The 22,996-nt window shown below is 59.6% G+C and overlaps 2 protein-coding genes across 5 annotated transcripts in view; one reads left to right on the top strand and one right to left on the bottom strand.

Moving 5' to 3' along the window:
- Window positions 1-228: 228 nt before the first annotated feature.
- Window positions 229-17,880, top strand: ZFYVE21 (zinc finger FYVE-type containing 21). 2 transcript variants are annotated; one of them, XM_012746383.3, is made up of 8 exons: window positions 229-454; window positions 11,371-11,421; window positions 11,962-12,130; window positions 12,971-13,046; window positions 13,159-13,250; window positions 13,827-13,880; window positions 16,924-17,066; window positions 17,248-17,880. In XM_012746383.3, the coding sequence occupies exons 1-8, from the start codon at window positions 317-319 to the stop codon at window positions 17,281-17,283; spliced, it is 759 nt and encodes a 252-aa protein (XP_012601837.2). In that variant the 5' UTR covers window positions 229-316; the 3' UTR covers window positions 17,284-17,880. The 2 variants fall into 2 exon arrangements, with proteins under 2 accessions (XP_012601837.2, XP_012601838.2); XM_012746384.3 differs by lacking the exon at window positions 13,827-13,880.
- A 73-nt stretch (window positions 17,881-17,953) lies between these two features.
- Window positions 17,954-22,996, bottom strand: part of PPP1R13B (protein phosphatase 1 regulatory subunit 13B) — a 78,774-nt gene continuing 73,731 nt past the window's right edge. For all 3 annotated transcript variants that reach the window (XM_012746381.3, XM_012746380.3, XM_076003662.1), the window contains 5 exons: window positions 22,675-22,812; window positions 22,471-22,604; window positions 21,237-21,403; window positions 19,857-20,056; window positions 17,954-19,141 (listed from right to left, as the gene is read on the bottom strand). In XM_012746381.3, coding sequence (XP_012601835.1) covers window positions 19,100-19,141; window positions 19,857-20,056; window positions 21,237-21,403; window positions 22,471-22,604; window positions 22,675-22,812 — 681 coding nt within the window. In that variant the 3' untranslated portion in view covers window positions 17,954-19,099. The remainder of the gene's footprint in view (window positions 19,142-19,856; window positions 20,057-21,236; window positions 21,404-22,470; window positions 22,605-22,674; window positions 22,813-22,996) is intronic.

Genomic DNA, 22,996 nt, shown 5'->3' with positions numbered 1-22,996 from the left:
AGCGGCGTCTATATGGCTAACTAACTGACCAATCCAAAGTCTCAATCGCTCCGAGAGAGGTGGAGCGTCTCCGGGCCGGCCCTCACGGCCGATTGGTGATCGACGGCAGGGTGGCGGGGGCGGCGCCCTTGCTCGGATTGGAGAGGGCCGCAATGGGGCGGAACCGGAGCTCCGATTGGCCCTCGCTCCGGGGCGGGCTTACCGATTGGGCGCAGGCGCTGTCATCCGCGCGCGGGGCGGGGCCGGGCGGGCGGCACCACCCAGCTGGGTGAGGGGCCCGGGTGCGGGGCTGCGAGCGAGAGGCTGAAGCGCCGTCATGTCCTCGGGGGTGGCCGCGCGCCGCGACGCCAAGAAGCTGGTGCGCTCCCCCAGCGGGCTGCGCATGGTGCCCGAGCACCGCGCCTTCGGGAGCCCGTTCGGCCTGGAGGAGCCGCAGTGGGTCCCGGACAAGGAGGTACGTGGCCGCCCGCCCTGCCCCGGCCCGGCCTCCCCGCCGCCCTGCCCCGCCCGGGCTCCCCGACTCCCGCCGGCGTCCCGCCCCTGCCGCCTCCCCGGCGCCCCCTTCCCCAGCCGCGCTGGCCTGCCGCCCCCCGAGCGCCCCCAGGCTTGCGCCGGTTCCCCAGAATCGCTGCTCTGGCCCCTCCGCCCTGCTGGGGAAAGGGGCGTCCGCGGGGCCCCCGGGCTTGAGCCGGGCTTTCCGCACGGGAGCGGGAGGTGCGCGTCCTGCACCTTCCCAGGTGAGACTCACTTCCCGCAGCTCCGTTCTGGGCGCGTCCTCGCTGAACTAGCCACGCACCTTTCCTCGCCGCCTGGCGGTGCGGTGAAGGGTAAGAGGCGTAACGCCGTAGGCATACTCTGCGCTGCGGAACTGCGTGCTCGCAGTGGTGAAGATGGTAGACTTAGAGTATTTTACCAAAATTAAAAAAAAAAATTAGAGTAAAAAGTGATTTTAGAAAGGTAACAACGTGACTCGTGTAGATTTAATGAACGCGTTGTACCTGTTGAGTTCACTCGCGCAGTGAGGGAGCAGGTGTCAGGACAGGTTGGAGAAGTCGGAACAGCAGGAGCCGACGGGGGTTGAGTGGGGGGTGGGGGAGGCGCAGAGCCTCTGCCGGACAGGACGCACTTTGCAGGAATTTGTGGGTCGGTGGGGAGTGTTCCTCTCGGCACCTGCAGTGGTGCATGGAGCCGCAGCTGGACGGTGTCCTAGAGCTGTGGCCTTTGACCCCGTCCGTGGTTGGTATGCTCCGTGGCCTGTTAGGAAGGACCCGGGCTGCACGGCAGGAGGGGAGCAGCGAGCTAGAGCTGGGGAGGGAGCTTCGCCTGTGCTCACAGCGGCTCCCCATCTCCCGCATCACCGCCTGAGCGCCGCCACCTGTCGTGTGGGAGTCTCACAGCAGCGCGGACCCTGCTGTAAGCTGCGCTTGCAAGGGGTCTGGGTTGCTGCTGCCTAGGAGAAGCTGACGCCTGGTGATCGGGGTGGAGCTGAGGCGGCGCTGCCAGCGCTGGGGAGGGCTGCACACACAGATCAGCAGCAGCACAGAGGACAGAGATTACAGATCGTCATTACAGAGAGCACAGTAAATGTGATGCGCTTGAATCACCCCGAAACATATCCCCCTTGCAACATCTGTGGAAAACTTGTCTTCCATGAAACGGGTCCCTGGTGCCAACAAGGTTGGGGACCGCTGCTCTAGGGTCTAGACCCGTGTTTCTCACCTTTTCCCATTGTGCCCTAAGGATGCTTCTTAGACATTTTTTTTCCTGATCATCCTTCTGTGAAATCTTTTAAAAACTTTTTTTGACAAGTGAAAATTGTGTTGATGGTGTACCCCAGAAATCCCCGACATCCGTGTCAGCTGTGTGGACAGCGTGAGAAAGCAGGACCTGGGTGCGGTCCCCTCCTGCACACAGCACTGTGTCTACTCTCCCGACTCTTTAGCTACCTGCTGTGCTTCCTTCCGTCCCTCCCCCAGCCCCGGTGGTATGAGCGGGAGCAGTTAGAGTCGTCCCGTTTTCCTTGCGTAAGGTGCCTTTCTTTGCGGCCTGGAGGCCCTGAGCGTGAGGGGTGCGGGGCGCTGCCCGCTGGCCCGCCCATCCAGGAATTCCCAGGAACTCCTGACAGCTGGGCTGAAGTGTGGCGCCCCTCGCTCGTGTGGGGAAGATCACTCCCAAGTTGCCTGACGGCGGGTCCCCCCCAGAACGCCCCTGTTTGAGTCATGATTAAGTGACCTGAGCAGCTGAGGAAGGCCCTAGAATCAGGTGGGCTTGGGGGAGGGAGAAACACGGAGGACAGACTTTCCCCTCTGAGGTTTGTATTGTGAGTCTCACCGAGGCGCGGTCCTGCAGTCCAGAAATCACCGAGGACAGTGAGTGTTCTGGAGGAACTTTTGGGCTGGGAGGTGTGGAATGAAGTCCGGCTCTAGCTGCTGTAGCTCTCGGGGGACACTCACCATAGCAGTCACCTGACACTTGGCGGTGCTGTGCTCTGCTGGCTGCGGGTTAAGGGACACTAAGGTAATTGTGCGTGGGGAGGAGACTTGAACAAGGAGGAGATAACGATTGTGGAGAGATGGGTTTGCAGTCTCTGGAGTGGGTGGAGGAGAATTGGCCAGCCACGGTCCTCAGCACCCCCTTGGCGGCTGTGCGTTGATCCATGTCATTGGCCAGTCACGCATGTACTGAGTACCTACCAGGTGCCTGGCCCCGTGCAGTGTCACTCTGGGCTGTGAGGGTTATTCCTTTAAGACGCTGTGACAACCCCGGGGAGTGTGGGCACACACACTTTCTCCAGCCAGCTGGCCCGTAGCTCTTGGATTCTCAAGGAGCTGGTGACCCAGAACTACTTGAGAATCGTTCCTGTTATAAACCCGGAGAGGACGAAGTCTGGAGCTTGTCGGCAGGGGAGGCAGAGGCGGGTGTGTGAAGCTTCGTGCCTCACCAGCTTGGATGTAGGTGCTGGTGCCAGCGCAGCCTCGGATGATCTCTGGGCTTGTCCCACTGCCATCGCCGTATCCACCGGCAAGGAAGCGGGCTCGGGGTGGGCTGTCCAAGCACGCCGCGCAAAGGGCTTGTCGCAAGCAGCCTGAGATCTTGAGTTTTATCCTGAAAGCCCAAGCAGTCTTGCGCCTCCCCCCTTCCTGTCCCTGGACATGACCCATGTATGACCTGTGACCACAGCAAGTCATTACACATCTGTGCTGTCTTTTTTTTGTTGTTTGTTTGTTTGTTTTGGAGACAATCTGTTGCCTGAGCTAGAGGGCCATGGCATCAGCCTAGCTCACAGCAGCCTCAAACTCCCGGACTCAAGCGATCCTCCTGCCTCAGCCTCCTAAGTAGCTGGGACTACAAGCGCCACCATGACTGGCTAATTTTTTCTGTATATTTTTAGTTGGCCAATTAACTTTTTTCTATATATAGTAGAGATGGGGTCTTGCTCTTGCTCATGCTGGTTTCAAACTCCTGACCTTGGGCAATCCTCCCACCTCCGCCTCCCAGAGTGCTAGGATTACAGGTGTGAGCCACCGCGCCCAGCCTGTGCTGTCATTTTGATGCTCAGATACTCTGTAGCTGCAGAGCCATGGAGGAGAGAGCACAGGTGTGTCAAATAAAATCCAAGCCGGACTCAGGCGGGGAGAGACCTGGCGTGGAAGCACTGCCGAGGGCGGCCTGTGACTGCTGGGCGGCTCAGCGCCAGGCAGGAAGGGGTTTCTTTCTGTCCTGGGGAGGAGTGACCAGGCCAAAAGGAACCTGCTGTGGGCACGTGGGGAGGGGCAGAGCAGAGAGCCCTGGGGTCAGCCCGGAGGCTGGGCTGGGTCACATCGGGGCCTGAGGGACTGTGGGAAGCTGCCCCTCGGCCTTGCTCCCTTCACGGTGCTGTGCTCCAGGTGGCCAGTGGGCACAAGCAGTTCGGCCCGTGCTCTGTGAGGCAGAGAATGGGAACTTGGAGGGCTTTGGTGTGGGTACCCGGGCGATCCGTGATCCTATCTGGGTCACATGGGGCAGGATGGCTCTGGGCAGAACACTTTCCCAGAATGCTGAGGGCGGGACTTCGAGATTGTTTCCAGGGTCACAGGGTTGGGGTAAAGGTCACCCTCTCAAGGTGGCAGAAGGCTGCCAGGGCCTGCCAGCTGCCCTGGGGCCCAGCGGACCTTCACAAAACACTGCCAGGGACACGGTCGGCTTCTCAAGAGTCCCCGTGGCTGGCTAAGAGCTTTTCCTGATGTTAAGAAAAACTGAGACTTTGGAACCACCACCACAAAAAGGGATTCCTGGTGTCCAGCTTCTAGCACGTCCCTCGCGGGGCGTGATTATCCACAGCGTGGCGCCTCTCGTCACCTTGGCGCTACTGGACACCTGCAAACTGTGGAAAGCTGATAGCAGTGCCAGTGCTCCTAGTCCTAGAGATGCAGGGGACTGTGTCCTCCAGGGGCGCAGTGCGTGTCCCCCCACACCCTCATCCCCATCCTGGCGCGCACCGCGCGGCCTCGTCAGAGAAGCCGACTATATTACCCAACTCATTCTTCTCTCCTCGCGACCTGCGCGTGCGTCTGTTCCGTGGATTCTCCTTTGAAGTGTTTTAACGTCGTATTGTCCCCTCACTGATTAGGGAGTCAAATCTTTGCCACGGGTTCATTTTACGTTTGTGGGAGTTTTGCTGTCCCCCGTGAGGGACCCGAGCAGTAGCGACTGTGGGAGCCGGGCGCAGCCAGCAGGGCAGGTTCCTCACCGCGGCGCTGACGAGGACAGGGCGGGGGCCGGGTCCTTGTCACTCCAGCCTCGAAGGGAGGGCAGGCATGTGCCCTAAAACTTTGTTTTTAAAGTAACTTTGTTTGAATATCCATTTAAACTCTCCAAACCATGTTTTCAGATTGTATTAATCTTGAGACTCGAATTCCTGATGCCCTCAGGGGCGCCTGCGCCCTGCCCTGCTCCCAACTGCTGGGCTCCGAGCTGCCCCGCCCGCCCGGGTCTGGCCTGCCCACCCGGAGCGCTGGTGCAGCTGCCGACCTCAGCAATGCGTACGGCCAGGCCCGCGGCCCTTCATAGTTCTGTTATCGCTCTCACCAGTGACTCATCCACCAGGCGGCTTAGTGGCTTAGTTGACAGCGGCTGCCTCACCTTCTCCCAGGGCGGTGGGAGTCGCTGGGGACCGAGGGGCGTGGCCCAGCGCCCAGGGCTCTGCCTCTGGGGCAGCAGCCGGGGAAGAATGTGTCCCAGTTGCACAGGGAGTCGCCCCACTCCTGGCCCTTCGAGACAGTCCTTCCGCCCAGCTTCCTCCTGGTCTGGGCTGCGCCCTGGGAGGCGGCAGGAGGAATCCAGTGGGCGGAAGCGCAGGTGCCCCGGGCGGCCTGGGCCGGGCCTCCTCAGTGACCTGCTTCACGGGACGCTCGGTCCTGTCCATCCGGGCAGGCGGCGTCTGTCCAGCCCCAGCAGGTGGGTCTCATTAGGGCCACCGCCCAGGTCGGCTCTGCCCCCTCCCGTCCCACCCCGTGTCCCTGTCTCTGTGTGTTTGTGACAAACACACAGGCCGCCCCTCACGCTTGGCGGCCCTCGCTGAACTTCTTAAGGTCTGTTTTGTTGCTGGTTTGATTTTGCCCCGCCCGCCCCAGGGTGACACATGGGCCTGAGTGATGTCGTCTGAAGCTGGCATTTCAGACACCCTGGGCTGGCTACCACGCCGGGGCTGGGCGAATCACGCTTAGGTGCTGGGCTCAGCGACGCCTCTGCAGCGCCTGGGACAGCTGTTGCCGGGAACAGCCGGAGCCGCGGAGCCTGGCCCGGCGCCCCTGTGCTCCTCTTCCTTCTGGCCACGCTTTGCTTCCTGACGAGGAATTGGTTGGCAGTGATTTTACTTGTATATCCTCACCCATTGCTTTATTTCTTTACTTGCTTTTCATATTAAATTGCTCTGTTCATAATTTTAAAAATTTCTTTTCACCAGTATTATCAACAGGAAATTACCTTGTTTTAAAAAAAAATCTGTCAGTTTTCCAAATAAGCTCATTGGTTATTTAGCGTAATAAAAAGTTTCTGGATCACTCATATTCTTAAGTTCTGAGCGGGTCTAGCGTCTCACAGGTGAGCGCAGGCCTCACAGCAGGTGTGAGGCAGCTGTGCCCGGGTCACGGCCTTCCTGCTCCTGCTTCTCACAGGCCGGCCCCACGTGGGGTTCTCCCCAGCAGACGCCAGGACCTTCTGTGGCTGGCAGGCGTCTGGGGTCAGGGGAGAGAGAGGGCACAGGGGCAGGGGCTCTGCCCCCGCGGAGCATTCTGGAGGGACGGCGCTGCAGGGCAGGGGCGGTGCGGGAGAGCCCTGCCAGCTGGACTCTGCAGACAGTTCCAGAAGGCTGGGGTGGGCCGGGCCTGGCTTCTGAGCCCAGAAAGCAGCTTAAGAGCAAAGAGGAAACGAGAAAAGATGAGTCATGGGATCTCAGAAAGCTTAGGCTCCGCGCCGGTGCGGGGGCGGCGGCCACACGGAGCGGGCAGGGACGGGGCGCCTGGGGTGCAGCTCTCGGGGCGCCTGTCCTTGCCGCGTATCACGTCTGAAGGGGCCCCGGTGTGGGCCACAGCCCGGACACCTGTCCTTCCACAGTGAAGGGCACACTGTGGCTGTGGATCCCAGAGGACTCCTTCCAGATGCATCCGCAGAGTCTTGGCGCCACCGGGCTCAGTTTTGCAGGCTACGAAGAGTGGGCGCTTAGCAGCTGATGCGAATTTCGTCTGAGGACTCCCCTGGTGCCCGTCTGGTGCCGGCACGCCGTCCTCAGGAGCCCACGGGCTGGAGGGACAGTGAGGGCAATGGTGGCGGGGCCTTCACGTCCTGGCAGCTCCTCCATGCCGGCGTCTCCCGTGCCTGCGTGCGGAGGCTGCGGCCCAGGGAGGGCCGGGCTTCCCGGGGAGGTGCAGAACGGGGGGAGCTCGGTGCCTGTGAGCTGGTGTCTCCAGAAGGGCAGGCGGGCAGTGAGAGCCCTTGGGAGGCGGGGGTGGCCGAGGGCCCCTGCTGGGCCCCGGGACCGAGTGTGCTGTGGCTGACCAGGGGCGATGGTTGGGGCCGAGAAGGCAGCAACACCCGGGGATCAGCTGCTGCTCGGTGCCATCTGTGCCCCCGCTGGACCCGGTGGCTTTGGAACCAGAAGGTGCCCGGTGGCGGCCCCTGCTGCAGGCACGGCCAGGTTCGCCAGTCGTGGGAATCGGCCCCAGCTGCCCGGAGTTGCTGGCGGAACCGTTACATTGTGTCGAGACAGCTTTCCCTCCGAGACTCCCAGTGCTGGGCCTCGGACCACGGGGCCGCCTGTCCCTGCAGACGAGCTTTGACGTGGCTCTGGTGTCAGATAAGAGGTCCGAGCTCTTCTGTCTGGTTTGGTGGTACCATGGCTGTTTCTAATCCTCTCTCCTATTTGGGCCCTCACTTTAATTTCTTAAGGTCATTTCTGGTCTTGTCTGATTCCCCCTCCCTCCCCTTGGAAGGGAAAGGAAGCTCTTAGTGGAGGGAGAATCTCTTCTGTTTCCCTTGAGGGTTATCGCGCCTGGAACGTGGGTGAGCGATGCCTAGTAGATGCTCAGCTGCGTCCTCAGCCAGCAGAAGCAGAGGCCGCGCCTGCCTGCCGGGAGCCCGTGCAGACCCCGCTCGGCACCTGCCGGGAGCCCGTGCAGACCCCGCTCGGCACCTGCCGGGAGCCCGTGCAGACCCCGCTCGGCACCTGCCGGGAGCCCGTGCAGACCCCGCTCGGCACCTGCCGGGCATCCAGCCACGCTGTTTCCAGGCCACCCTGCCACTCACTGCGGCCGGCACCCAACGCAGGAATCTCCGAAAGCGATGACCTTGGTGGGATGTGCCCATCGTGCCAAGTGGCAGCCCCGCAGTGCCACTCCCAGCCTCTCTGACACCTTCTTGTGTAGTAGTTTTTTTTCCTTTTTTTTTTTTTTGAGACAGAGTCTCACTTTGTTGCCCAGGCTAGAGTGAGTGCCGTGGCGTCAGCCTAGCTCACAGCAACCTCAAACTCCTGGGCTCAAGTGATCCTCCTGCCTCAGCCTCTGAGTAGCTGGGACTACAGGCATGCGCCACCATGCCCGGCTAATTTTTTCTCTCTATATATATATTAGTTGGCCAATTAATTTCTTTCTATTTATAGTAGAGACGGGGTCTCGCTCTTGCTCAGGCTGGTTTTGAACTCCTGACCTTGAGCAATCCGCCCGCCTCGGCCTCCCAGAGTGCTAGGATTACAGGCTTGAGCCACCGCGCCCGGCCTTTTTTTCCTATTTTTTAAAATTTATTTATTTATTTTTGAGATAGAGTCTCGCTTGTTGCCCAGGCTAGAGTGAGTGCCGTGGCGTCAGCCTAGCTCACAGCAACCTCAAACTCCTGGGCTCAAGCAATCCTTCTGCCTCAGCCTCCCGAGTAGCTGGGACTACAGGCATGCGCCACCATGCCTAGCTAATTTTATATATATATTAGTTGGCCAGTTAATTTCTATTTATAGTAGAGACAGGGTCTCGCTCTTGCTCAGGCTGGTTTCGAACTCCTGACCTCGAGCAATCCGCCCGCCTCAGCCTCCCAGAGTGCTATAAAATTTATTTTTAATTCTTTTAAAAGCCAGTCTGATTCAGCAGTGGGGGGTTGAATACCAACGTCAGCGACACTAATGTTTATAAGCTCTGGTAACCCACTACCATCGGACCAGCCTTGTTCTTAAGAAGCCCCAGAGGAGGAGGGTCTTTGTCTCGCCCTCCAGAGGGAGAAACCAAAGCTGAGGGACGTCAGGGCCCGGGGCACAGCTCCGCTGCTGGGAGCAGGGTGGGCAGGGCAGCACCACGCCTGTGGTTCAGGAACAGGTGTGTGACCACTTATCTGGTGAGAGTGTCCTTCACGCTATCTGAGCAACATGCAGTGACACGGAATTCCTTCAGAGCCAGCCTCAGTGTCTCCAACTCGGACGGGGCGTCAGGCAGCTCCTGACACCACTGTTGGAGGAGGGAGCGGTAGACGGCAGAGGGTCCGTCACTGGTGGTGTCACCCTAACCCTGTGCTCCAGGCTCCTTCGGGGCCCTCGTGCCATCCAGGGAGAGCAGGAAGGAGGTGGCGAGTTCAGGACGGAGCCTTCCCGGTCGAGCATGGCAGTTCGAGCCTTGGGTGTGGTGAGCGAGCGGTGCGTGGAGACGGCACCTGCGGTCACCGGGGCTCTGTGCTGGGAAGCCCCCTCCTAAGTGGGGGACGGGTCCAGCTTGTCCCGAGCGGCATGGGCAAAGCCGGGATTGACGGCCCCTGAGCCCTGCAGGTCGGTTCTGGGGGCAGGCGGGGCAGCGGACAGGCACGAGCAGGAAGCTCGCTGGGCAGCTCTCACCTGGGCTGACCCGAGAAGGTGGGCTGTGATGACTCCCGTGGTCTCTGCAGCCCCCGAGGGAGCCTGGAGGCTGGGCTGGTTCCTCCAAATTGTCCGGGGGGCCGAGGCTGCCCACGGGGGCTCAGCTCTTCAGTGAGGGCCCCTGGCGAGGGTGGGAGCTCAGGGCAGGCGGTGGCTCCTGCAGCAGGGCCTGGATGGGCTTCAGTCCCACCGGGACGCGGTCACAGGCCGCCACGCGTGCATGACTGCGGGGTGCTTGGAGGATGTGCCCAGCGTGTCAGGGAGCATTATTTTTGGTCAGTCAAGTGAAGCAGTGGGAGTTCAGTGAGCATTTTAAATTTGTTTCATTTCTAACTTGATCGATTTCACTTCCACCTGCGCCTGGATATCTGACCATGTGAGCGAGCAGCCTTGGCAGGGCGTCCTCTCGTCCCTGGTGCCACGGCGTCAGGCCCTGCCCGGGGCCCACGAGCTTCCCTGCCAGCCTGGAGCCGGCCACTCTGCCCCAGCTGGCGCTGTGTGCTCCGTATGTCCGGGCAGTGGGAGCTTATTTTAAACAATTCATAAAGGAGGTGACTGTCCTTGACCAGCTTGGATCCAGCCCTGCGGGTGCCCAGCGAGCCAGGCACTCCCGCTGCGCCCGCCTGCTCCTCCTCTCGGCAGCTCAGAGAAGGAACTTCCTTGGGGTCGTGGCCACCCTAATGGCACCCAGCAGGCGGCCACAGCGTTTGAGGTCCAGCTTACCTGGGGACATCATACTTGTCCCCCAGGTTTCAGTGGCCCCGGGCTGTGCTCAGAGTGGACTTTGTTGTCTGCTTTGGCGGTGTCACTGGTGTCCTGTGAGCAGCCCTTAGGCGATTTGAAGTGTCATTCTTTTTTTTTCTTTTTTTTTTTTTGAGACAGAGTCTTGCTTTGTTGCCCAGGCTAGAGTGAGTGCCATGGCGTCAGCCTAGCTCACAGCAACCTCAAACTCGGGGGCTCAAGCAATCCTTCTGCCTCAGCCTCCCGAGTAGCTGGGACTACAGGCACGTGCCACCATGCCTGGCTAATTTTTTCTAAATATTTTTAGTTGGCCAATTAATTTCTATTTTTAGTAGAGATGGGGTCTGGCTCTTGCTCAGGCTGGTTTCGAACTCCTGACCTTGAGCGATCCGGCCGCCTGGGCCTCCCAGAGTGCTAGGATTACAGGCGTGAGCCGTGACCACGCCTGTCCTGAAGCCTCATTCTGAGGTTTGACCCCAGAGGCAGCTGAAGAAACTTAAAGTGTGATTCGAACTCAGCACAGACAACCCCGTCCTCAGACGGGTCTCCTCCGCTGTCATGGGAGCTCTGCAGAGGCGGGAAGGCAAGCTCTGGGAGGGGTGGGTTCCTGTCTCCTGTTCACCGCGTGTCCCCAGCGCAGGGCGCTGGCCACGTGGCTCCAGGTCTGTTTGGTGGTCACCTGGGGGAGGTGGGCCCCAGCGGCCCTCTGCCTGGTCCCCCGTCCTGAATTCCTGTCTGCGCTGCGCCCAGCCCCCTGCTGCTGCTCGCTGTGCGCGTGCGCGTTGTGCGCGTGCTTGTCCTGCGCAGACCTCTCTCTGCTGGGAGCCTTTCCCGCCCCGTCTCAGGAAGCATCTTCGTGGTCGCCAGGCCTGGCGCTGCGCACGTGGCGCCCCCGTCCTCCCCACGTTGGTAGCGGGGCGGCTCAGGCCACGTGCAAACTGGCTCGCGGCCTCCGCCAGCCGGAGCCCCGCCGTGGGGCAGGTGGACCACGGCTCCTTCCGCGTCCTTCCTGGGGCGGCGAGTTCCCGCGGGGCAGTTCCGCTGCTCCTGCCTGTTTCCAGGAACAGGGCTAGGCCCAGAGCGGTTGCTCACGCCGGACTCGGCCGCACCCGCACCCGGCGCGCTGGGCGCGTCTCCTGCCAGCCTGGGTGGCGCTGCTGTCCCAGGAACCTGCCGCGGGCCACGCGGAGCGGTGGCGGGGTGGGGGAGGGGAGGCGGGGCAACCGGGGAGCCGGATTGTGACACTTGGCCATCTTCTCTCCCAGTGTCCCAGGTGTATGCAGTGTGATGCCAAATTCGACTTTATCACCAGAAAGGTGAGCTGAGGCCATGGAGTCGGGGGCAGTGGGAGGACCGACTCGGGTGGGGCCCCAGCGGGACAGTTGGCCCCTTTCTGGGGAGAGGCCAGTTCCTGTGTGAGGGACTGCCCGTTGTAGGGCTCGCTTCGAATTTAAGCAACGCCCCGTTTCAGTGGAAAGTGGCAGGCCCGGGTCCCAGGGCCAGGCTCCGCTGACAGTGGCAGGCGGGATCTGAGCTTTGCGGGTTTTGTGCCTTCTGCTGTCTGGCCCTGCCTGTGGCTCTGGGAAGGTGCGGCCTTCGCGCTCACGTGGCCCCGCGAGGTGTCATACCTGCGGGAACCCCCGCGGTGGGCGGTTGAGAGGGAGAAGAGGCCTTTGACTTCCCGAGGGAGGCGGAGCCCGGCGGTGGCAAGGACCCCGCCGGCCCACGTGGAGGCGGACGTGCCAGGCCGAGTCGGTGGTGGCACGTGTCGGTGGTGGCACGGCACTGGGCCTCGGGCGCTTGCGGGGCGGTCTGGGGGAGCTCGCCCTCACTGCCGCCCTCTGCCGCCCGCCCAGCACCACTGTCGCCGCTGCGGGAAGTGCTTCTGCGACAGGTGCTGCAGCCAGAAGGTGTCGCTGCGGCGCATGTGCTTCGTGGACCCCGTGCGCCAGTGCGCCGAGTGCGCGCTCGTGTCGCACAAGGAGGCCGAGTTCTACGACAAGCAGCTCAAAGTGCTCCTGAGTGGTAAGCGGCCCGGGCGGCCAGACGTCTCCGTGAGTGGCCCGCGAAGCCGTGGGCCGTGGGGAGGGGGCGCCACTTTCGACGTTCTGTCGCTCCCTCCTCATCTCCGCCTGGATTCGTTTAGCGGCAGTCGTAGAGCGAGCCTGCTTCAGAGACGGAAGTGTCACCTAACACTCCTGTCCTGCCTCCGCTGGGCATGTCCCTCTGGTGGGAGGGGAGGCCCTGGCCCAGGCAGCACCGTCCCCAGGCGGAGCTCTGTCCCTGGCGGTCGTGTCTTTGTGGACGTGGCCCTGGAGAAGAGGTCCAGAGACTCCTGCCAGTAGCACGACGCACAGCGCGGTTCTGTGCTCTGGGGTCGCAGCGTGGGAGAAAGGAGCCCTCCAGAGGGTCCGGGCTTGTCCCCGGGGCCTCTGGGAAACAGCCGCTGTGGGTCCCCATGCTCCGCTGGGGTCCTTGGGCTCAGCAGTGGCAGGCGGGATCTGAGCTTTGGGGGGTTTGTGCCTTCTGCTGTCTGGCCCTGCCTGTCGCTCTGGGAAGGTGTGGGTGGGGCTCGTTGTTCCCTCTGGGCCGCTGTGACGATCCGGCAGCACGCTTTGAGAGACGTGAAGAGTTTCCAGGCGCAGTGTGAGAAGCAGAGCCTGTCGCATAGGGCCGATTGCTTTGTTTCACGTCTGCAGCCCTCAGTCCCTGCCTGCTTTCTGCCCAGCCGAAGGTCCTTAGGACAGAGCTGTGTCTGTTTCCTGTTTCCATCCCGCCCCGTGTGCTCACCTCCCGGCGCTCAGCCGGGCAGGTTGCGTGGAAAACAAGCGGGTCCTGTTCTCACGTTTGTTTCTGTGTCCTAAGGAGCCACCTTCCATGCAACTTTTGGAAACTCAGAGAAATCCGAAACCGTGGTTTGTCGTCTTTCCAACAACCAGAGGTAAGAGCCACAACCCTACTTGGCGAGGGACGTGTTGTCACGGACTGTGGACCTCAGTCACGCCGGGCGTGAAAGTATAAGGACGTGATCTGGAAGCTTTTGCTTGATGTAGGTACTTGTTTCTGGATGGAGACGGCCACCGCGAAATCGAAATCGCGCACATCTCGACCGTGCAGGTCCTCACGGACGGCTTCCCTCCAGGAGGTAAATGCTGCCTTGTCCTTCTCTAAGTGGGGGTCAGTGCCACAGGTGGGTGACGGGAGCGTGTCCCCAGGACGGCCTGCCTTTCCTCTCTGGGGGCTCGTATCTAGCCGGGGGCTTTGCAGCTTGCCAGGGGCGTGGGGGCTTGCGCTGTGCCGAGGGAGGACAGCTAGCCGGGCATGTCGTGGTGACTGCCCTCTGCCTGAGTGCTCCGATGTGTCACTCCACTTACTGCTGGACTCACACCAGGGACACAGCTCCACGTGCAATAACCAAGATCCCCAGAAAGGTCCGGAGTGACGGCTGTCTGGGAACCAGCACTGCAGCCCCACTGTCCCTCGCTCTGCCGCTGTGCAGACTAAATTCCATGTGCATGTCCTTGTGAGCTTCTAGAGCACCTAGCCTAGTCTGGAGCTTTCCGACTAAACACGCCACCTCCGGGGCCGCCGGTCTGCTGCCGCGGCGCTTGCGTCCCGTCTCTGAGCTGCCGGGACAGCCCTGACCTAACCCGTCTTGCCTTCCGTTCTCTCGCTGCTCTTGACTGTTCCTCTCTCCGTTGCCGCCGCCTTCTTGACATAGAAAAAGACATTCACGCTTACGTCGGCCTCCGGCGGAGCCAGCCTGCCTCTGAAGGTCAGCCCTACCCTCCGCCCGGCTCCCCGGGCACGGCGGGCCCTGCCCCTCCTCTCGCCACTCGCTTCTGTCCTTGGGGTGTCCGTGCCAAGGTTCTCTGTGAGACTCACGATCACTGCTTTGGGTTGACTGGAGGGAGATGTCGGGTCCAGCATGTGGGTCTGTAGAGCCTCACGAGAACATGCTGGCACTTCGGTCCCCACCTCAGGCCGAGGACGGCACCTGTCAGGAACGGGCCGCATAGCCGGAGGTGAGCGGTGAGGGAGCCGGGACGCTCCCCATCACCCGCATCTCCGCCTGAGCACCGCCACCTGTCGCATCAGCAGTGGCATTAGAGCCTCACGGGAGCACAAACCCTGCCGTAAACTGCGCGTGCGCGGGGTCTGGTTGCGGCTCCGCGTGAGAATCCAACGCCGGATGATCTGGGTGGGGCTGAGGCGGCGCGGCCAGCGCTGGGGAGGGCTGCACATACAGGTCGTCATTAGCAGAGAGGACTGACTGCACGGTAAATGTGACGTGCTTGAGTCACCCTGAAACCCTCCCTCTTGCCCCCCAGTCTCTGGGAAACTTGTCTTCCATGAAACTGGTCCCTGGGGCCAGAAAGGTTGGGGACCGCTGGTCCTAGAAAATGTGTCTGGCTCAGTTCTTCCGTGAGCGTTGGGGAGTGTCACCCGCCAGTTGGCGGCCTCCTGGCAACATCTGGCCAGAGCAGGCTGGGCGCGGGAACCTCTCTCAGCACTGCCCTGTGACCTTTGGGGACCCTCAGACTCTCTCAGCACTTCTGTCCCGTCCTCCTGAATGACGGGGTGAGAGGGCCAGGCCATGTCTCGCTGCCTCTGTCCCCTGAGTGCAGGCTTTGTGTGGCACCAGGCAGGCCGCGGGAGAGGCCCCGGTGCAGGGCGGGGTCTGGAGACGCAGGGGACAGCCTGGTGCCCTCTGCCCTTGCCCCCTGGGGAGCCCGAAGCTCAGGAACACGACCCGCTGAGGTCCACCCAGGGCGCGGCGGGGGGCCAGTGCGGCTGTGGCACTGTGCACGCCCTTCTCGGCTTTGGGAGTGCAGCTAGCCCTGCTCTGCCCAGTGGTTTCTAGACTTAGGACCCCGGAGCCTGTCTTCACATGGGGGTCGGGACAGTGGGAACAGTTCCGAGCTGAAGACAGCCCGACGGTCCACCTGCCGGCCTGGGCCCTCTAGAGTGGAGGCTCACACTGGTTCTGTCGGGGGCCCGATAGTAAGTCTGTGCTGGCCACACACGCTGTCACAGAGCGCAGAGGCAGCCACTGACAACAGGGGGACAGATGGCCGTGGCTGTGATCCAGTAAAACTTTATTCACAAAAGCAGGTGGTGGCAGAGCCGGGCTCTGCCTGCTCCAGGGCACAGGTGGGAGCCTCCCACGGCAGCCTCGTTGGGGCGTCAGCCAACAGGCAGGGTGTCCAGGGGTCTCTGAGCTTTAAAATAGAACGTGGCTCATGACAGCAGGGCTTAGTGGCCTGCCTGGGCACAGCCCTTTACAGGTGGCCATGCCTCTCCCCGAGTGAGCGCAGCGGCTGCTGCGCTCCGCCTGCGTGCTCGGCCCACGCCACCCACTGCTGGGAGAGCCGGGCCGTCGGTTTTGATTCGGAGATCTGTGTCTGGTGGAATCTCCTGAGGGGTCGATGATCGGTCCAAGTGGAGCTTTCCTCCGCAAGTCACCAAGTAGAAAAGCTGTAGTCAGTTATGGTGGCGCGCCTGTAGTCCCAGCTACTCAGGATCGCCTGAGCCCGGGAGTTTGAGGCTGCGGTGAGGTGTGATTACGTCACTGTACTCCAGGCTGGGCAACACAGACCTTTTTCTCTCAAACCATTTTATTTTTGTTTTTATTTCAGCATGTTATGGGGATACAAATGTTAAAGTTATGTATATTGCCCATGCCCCCCTCCTCCCAAAACAATTTTTTTTTTTTTTTTTTTTTGAGACAGAGTCTCGCTTTGTTGCCCAGGCTAGAGTGAGTGCCATGGCGTCCTAGCTCACAGCAACCTCAAACTCCTGGGCTCGAGTGATCCTTCTGCCTTAGCCTCCCGGGTAGCTGGGACTACAGGCATGCGCCACCATGCCCGGCTAATTTTTTTATATATATATATCAGTTGGCCAATTAATTTCTTTCTATTTTTTATAGTAGAGACGGGGTCTCGCTCTTGCTCAGGCTGGTTTTGAACTCCTGACCTTGAGCAATCCACCCACCTCGGCCTCCCAAGAGCTAGGATTACAGGCGTGAGCCACAGCGCCCAGCCCCAAAACAATTTTTAAAAAGCTGTAGGTCAAGGTCACTATGAGGCCCAGTCCCACAGGTCTTTTTCTACACTGTGAAGAGCTGTTCTGTTTCCTGAGTGGTTCTTGGAGCAGGTGCTGGAATTGAGTCATCGTGATGGGGGCGTGCAGCCCAGCAGGCTGATCCCGAAACATAGGGTGTTTCTGGGCCACCACGTCAGGTCGGGGGGAACAGCCCGTGACTAGGGTGGGGGGGCGTTTTCCTGGTGTGAGGCCCTTACCTGTACCAACAATCTCCGCTGTGGCCTCGGTGCTCAGTAGTGTGACAGCTACTGTGAGGCCAGCTCTGACACGAGTGTTTGCTTGGCCTGTCTGCCGATGGCCAGGGCACTCTTGAAGTGGCCTCTACGTTCCTGCCAGCCCTGGATGCAGACGGGAGCCAGCCTTGTTTGGGGGTTCTCTGAAGGCAGGAATCCCCACACAGGCCAGGGAAGCTTATTCGTTTCTGGATTAGCTGAGAACAAGGCCTCTCACGCAGCTCTCGGTGATGTGGTTCAGCATGTCCTGGGCCATGGAGGGCCCGGGGCCAGGTGTTTTGGTCCCTTTCCTACCCTGTGAACTTGGGTCTCCCATCAGAGAGGCACAAAGATACGGAGTTCCCTGGGTGCTGCTCAGCGCTGACCCTCACCCCCAGGCCGTTCCCTAGAGCACCGCAAGGTCAGGGAGGCACCTGGGCCCCACACATCCCGGCACTTGGGGTCCCCTTTGGGCCTTCTTACCTTGTCTCCTTCCTCCAGGAGGCAACACGCGGGCCACGGGCATGTTCCTGCAGTATACGGTGCCGGGGGAAGAGGGCGTGGCCCAGCTGAAGCTGACAGCTGGGGAGGATGCGCACGCCAGCAGGAGACAGGCGGCCGCGTGGCTGGCGGCCATGCACAAGGTACTGCGGCGGGGCCGGGCACGAGAGGCCGGGCCCTTCCGTGTAGAACAAAGGGAGTTTTTCAGAGAAGGACCTGCCTCCTGCCCTGTGCCCGCCCCACCCCAGCTCCCCGAGCACAGGGCCAGCTCTGATCAGGTGTGGGACTGATCGTGTTTTGTGTTTATTTCTGGTCACCCTGCAGGCTGCCAAGCTCCTCTATGAATCTCGCGACCAGTGACTTCACGTGTGAGCTGAGCTTGGGGCACGTCTGGGCACTGGGACTGAGGTGCTTGGAACAGCAGAGGCCACTCCCTGTGCACCACGGGGCTCAGTCTTGCTTGTGCTGGGAAATGCAATTCACGTATTTGGAGAAACAGAAGTGTTCACTTACCTAGTGCAATATGTACACAGTTTATTAACGCTTTAAACAGCTTCACGTTTTAGAATTTGTGTATTGTTGATAATTAAGAGTGGGAGAGACTGAGCTACACTACTACGAAACTATTTTTAGCATAATCCATACCATGTTTTTGAGTTCCCAGGCTTACTAGAAGGTTCTGGCCCATCAATGTTCATTTCATTAATCTGTCCCCAGAGCCAGTGTGGGTAGTGCTGACTCCAGCCTCTGCCCTGCAGGGAGCTGCCTGTTTACAGCATTGCCTGAACTTGGTTTACGGACGTCTGTCCACCTTGTCACTAATTTTGGGCTATGAACATCCTTTGCTATTTCACTACAGGGAAGGTGTTTTGTACTTTTCACTATTTCACTTTATTAAAATGACTGTACAGCAGTTTGTACATAAAGCTTATGATTAAAACCTATTTTGAACATACAGATGAGGCCTCTCACTGTGTCCAGGTCACCTGTGTGACAGCTCAGTCTGACTCTAGAACACAACACGCGCAGCCACGGGGGGAGACAGCGCTTTATTGTGCACATTTACAGGCATCAGCAGTGTCGGGGACAGCAGTGGCCACACCCCGTAGTGGCTGCTCCACAGGGCGTTCACATCTCAGCACCACACTGTACAGTCAATGCTCAGGGGTGACTGAGACAGCACTGTAACACTGTATCAATGATCTATACACACATTATACATAAATTATACACAAGACTCATACATGAAAAATAAAGCCCTAAGGGCTTGTATTTTAATGAAGAGAAAAAAACATTTCCAATGTAGTTCTGGTAGTTTCGAATGGTCTAGTCAAAAAATACTTTTGGTATATAAAAAGCCTGTACGTGCGATCCATACCTCGGTGACGTCCTTCCTTGCCATGAGGCTGGAAGTAGGGCGAAGGTGACTGTGGCCCCCAGCTCTGCCCTCTATGGCGTCCAGGTGCACTCAGAGGAGTGTGCACCGAGGTGCTCCGGGCTGTGTCACGTGGTCTTAGGGGCCCGTGGCACGGAAGTCCAGCACCAGGCTGGCACCCGTCCACCTTTGGGTGACCTAGACCAACACCAGAACAGGAAGCAGAACACCCCAAAGTGGCTACACAGGGTGGTCACTGAGGAACACACATCGGGCAGCACTGGACAGAAGTTTCCATACAGGGCTCCTTTGGTGATGACAGGAAGAGGACTCGGGGGAGGTGAGGAGGGACGGTGGCATCTGACCTTCAGGAGCAGGAGGGCAGGGCTGTAGCTGGGGGCAGGCCCAACAGCTGCAGGTCTTCACTGCTGTGGTGACATCTGAAATGAGTGAGCCTTGGGGCCAAGACAGTAAGAGCTTTTGTCTTCACTGGCAACCAACCAGGGGGTAATTATGGGGCTTGTTGGCAACAGGGGTGGGTGTTTTGAAAGCTGGGTATTTATTTGGGTTTACAGTAATTGGCAAAACTCAAGTCCTCTTGGAGGCAAAAGTACCTCTCCCAGTCACGCGCAAGCTGGAGAAAGGGCCTCCCCGGGAGCTGCGGGGATTCACATTGTGGACGCTGTCTGCTAAAGTGAGCACCATTAAAACCGCTTCTAGCTTCAGCGCTCCCGGGGAGACAGAATCGTCTCTTCAGTGGCTCCTAGTAGCTGGCAAGACCACGCGGTGCTCGAAGAACGCTCAGGCGAGTGTCCGCTGTCGGGGTTTGATCCGTGGGTACAGCTGGGGACCAAGGAGATGTGGCAGGATGAGGAGAGGCACCCAGTGGAGTCACGTTCCCTCAGCTCAGCCCAGCCCTCCCCATCCCCCACAGCCAGAAGGCGCGTTCCTCCCTTGGGCCTGACCTCAGCCGTCACCTCTTCATTCTGAGCCTCCCTAAGCCCCATTTGAAGGGCACCCCCACCCGAGAATATCCTGTTCCCTCACAGCACTTCCTACCACCTAAAAACTTGTCTGCAGACCCCTGGTCCGGTGGGCTGATGTCTCTGCTATGTCGGCCTAAGCACCTGGCAGATGCCAGGAGCCCAGGGAAAGTGGCAGAACGAGTAAGGAGCCTCTGCCGGCACCCCCGAGGCTGACAGGAGGAGAGAGCAAGGCACTCCCTCTGCCCAGACCGTGCAACGACACGCAGCACGGAGCTGGCAACCTGCAACTCCCAACGCCGTCCCGTAAGCGTCTGGGCTACAAGAATTCTAGATGGGGGGAGTTCTAGGTGGGGTGAGGCGAGCGGCTGGCTGAAGTTCTCAGTATGTGCCCGAGCCGGCGCCCGGCAGCTCCTGCCTGTGCGCCCAGTCCTGGGCCCCCAGGGGTTCTGCACAAGCCTCCCACCGACCCGCAGAGCGGGTACCTGCCTGCATACGGGGACGGGGGACTGAGGCTTGGAGAAAGGTAGCCCCTGCCCTGGCCCCATGCTACGAGGACAGCTCGGCGTGCTTACCCCCAGCAGGTTTTTGGGCACATAGCCCTCGCGGTCCCCAAGGCGAGCCCACCACCACTCGGTCTCGCTTTCGTCCTTGCGCCTAAGGATGGTGAGGGCGTCCCCTTCGTGGAAGGACAGCTCGTCACTGTTCTGGGCCTCGTAGTCCCACAGAGCGTACACCACACCTTTGTTCATCACACCCAGCTTCTCCTGCACCCCTGGGGCCAGAGAACAGTGGTCAGGCCTCAGGGTGGCCTCAGGGAGGAGCGGCTCAAGGGACGGGGTGGACGTGCTGCTGCTGGGCAGCTCTCAGCGGCCTGACGGAGGGCGGCGGCCGAGGTGACCGAGGCGAGACACCGTAGAGACCAGGACGCCACCTCCTGCCACCTCCCCGAGACCTTGGTGCTCCCGGCTTAACGCGCTCACCCCCGCCCCGCAGGACAGTCCTACTGAGCCCCTGAGCCCAGAGGCAAAGGGGCTGTTCTAAAAGGCATTTCTTACAGTGAAACCTGTAACTCACATTTCCAAAATTCAGTAACTAAAGGAGTGACACCTGCTCTCGGATGGCAGCGAACAAACCACACACAACTGAACCGTGACCGCGGCGCACACAGCCACTCGAGAGTCCCCGAGCAAGGCCCCTTCTGCAGGACGCTGGTTCCGAAGCCTGCCGTGGTGAGTGCCAGGGAGCCTCTGCAAGTGCCACCGTGACTGCAGTCTGCTCCCCACGCCCAGGGGCTGGGCCCCCCGGGGCTCCTGTGCCTCCCCAGCCCTACCAGACAGCCCTCGAGGCTGCTGCCGGCTCTGTCTGTGGGAGCCTGGGGAGGGGGAGGAGAGCATCGCCTGGCAGTTTTAATCTATCACTTCATCCGCAGGATCTAATGCGGGTGGGGCACAGAGCAGGTTCTCAGGTCACCTGCGAACGATGCCTTTTGAGTGTTTAACCCTCAGAACACAGAAGATGTTCCGATTCTTGGAAAATCTGACCCTGGATAAGCAGCTTAATTAAGACATGAGACTAACTCACAAAGTGGTTCTGGGGACCAGCAGCCAAGCCCAGGCCACCACAGGGGTGGAGACTTCCCAGCATCAAGTGTATAGACAAGATGCTGCCCGGCCACCACCCTCCCCCAGCTCCTCTGTCTAACGGGGCAACATCTCTGCCAAGCACAGCCAAGCCACTTTTGGTTTCTTGGCTATCCACCACAGACTCCTTCTAACAGTGTGGATTTCCAAACATGGTTTCAGGAATGAGAGCACGCTACTCAAGAATGCTGTGCTCCAGTCAAACTGCAGGCCTCTCCCTGGCCCCAAGGGCCGTTGCCGTGGCAGCACCATGGTCCACAGCATCACTGCAGCCCCAGGGGAAAATCGCCGGTGCTCTGGGCCCCCACATACCGTACAGGAACTGTGAGCACTGAATGTAGCCCTCCTCCATCTCTTCGCACTTGTCTGCTGCAGTTTCAATGTCACTGATGGTTGAGGCAAAAATGGCGGCGCCGCTCTCCACCAGCTGTTTGCAGAGGTGAACGCTGTTACAGGAAGCGGCGCAGTGCAACGGTGTCCTGGAAGCAGAGTGCGTGTGACAACGTGGGTCTGGCGCTGCCCCAGAGCTGCCTGGCCCCTGTGCAAAGCAGCCCTCTAAGGAACACTCATGGAAGGTGCTGTGCTTTTGTGCCAGGCAAGCTTCTATGGGGTGTTTTTCTGGGGGGGGGGGAGCCTGCTCTGTTGCCCAGGCTACAGTGCAGTTTCTTCACAGGCGCAATCATAGTTCACGGCAACCTCCAACTCCCGGGCTCAAGTGATCCTCCTGCCTCAGCCTCCCGAGTAGCTGGGACTATAGGTGTGTACCACATTACCTGGCTGATATTTCTATTTTTGGTAGAGATGGGGTCTCAACTGTTGCTCAGGCAGATCTCACCCTGCTGAGCTCAAGCGATCCTCCTGCCTTGGCTTTCCACAGTGTAGGATTATAGGCATGAGCCACCATGCCAAGCCGCTTCTGCGCAGTTTTAATGGCATGATTTCTACTAACAAGTTGTTTTGGATCACACATAAATTTTTGAAAAGGGGGGCATATAATTAGAAATGGCCTATAAATAGATGTTCATCACATAGCAATGTACATGTACATGACACATTAAAATGTATATTTAAACGTGACTAACATGGTAAAATGTTATATTTTACCACAACTCAAATACAGCAGAATGACAGCCATCTGGAAGTTCAAAATAACCCCTATGGGGGACCAGTGGGCCCTCTTCCTGAAGACAAGCGGAAAAGAAAAACACCAGCTTGGCGTCTGACAAAAGGGGAATTGCTGAGGTTACTTTTCATATGGAACATGGAATTCATCCATTTCATATAGAGTGTAAGAAGAGAGGAAACTGACTAGCAGACTGCTTAGGTCACCGTGTTTACAACCAGGCACACAAAGAACACAGCCACAGCTACGCCGTTAACAAGGTGACGAAAGGAAAGGCTGGGAAGACATGCAAAGGCATGCGGACAGCAGGTGCCTTTTTTTGCTCTCTCTTCCATACTCCCAGACTGTCTAGAACATGCATGTCTACCATTTGACAAGTAGGGAAAAGTGAGCCCCTCAACCCCACATTCCCACGGGCCTCACCATCCGTCACTGTCAGCAGCGTTCACGTTGACCCCAAAGTCCAGCAGGAACTTCACGATGTGATGGTGGCCGGCACAGACGGCGTTGTGCAGTGGGGTGATCCCTTCGTCGTTGGGCTTGCTGGGGTCTTCCACCTAGGACACACGGCGCGTGAGAGCCTTGCCCGCCCCCCCACGCACGCAGTGGCAGGCAGCTGCAGCTCACCTCATAGATGACCCTTTGCACCAGGTCAAACTCTCCCTCCAGAGAAGCATCTAGGAGCAGCGCCAGGGGGTTAAATCGGACTCTCAGACCGTGCCCCGTCCTCTCGGAGTTGGGCTTCTTCAGGTTGGTCCGTTTGCTCTGTGGGAATGAGGATGAAGCATGCTGTTAGATTAAAGGCAATCTCCCGAAGCGAGGAGAGAACAAGAAGCACCACCTGGGTGGGAAGGTGTGGCAGGAACTAGAGCCTAAGGGAGGGCTACACGAGCAGCCCCTGGAGCAGCAGCAGCACCCAGGTGGCCTCCCTAAATGAGGGCCCGGCCAC

The sequence above is a fragment of the Microcebus murinus genome, chromosome 6, assembly GCF_040939455.1.
Source record: "Microcebus murinus isolate Inina chromosome 6, M.murinus_Inina_mat1.0, whole genome shotgun sequence".
NCBI classification, from domain to species: domain Eukaryota; kingdom Metazoa; phylum Chordata; class Mammalia; order Primates; family Cheirogaleidae; genus Microcebus; species Microcebus murinus.
This window is presented reverse-complemented; position numbering and strand designations above follow the sequence as displayed.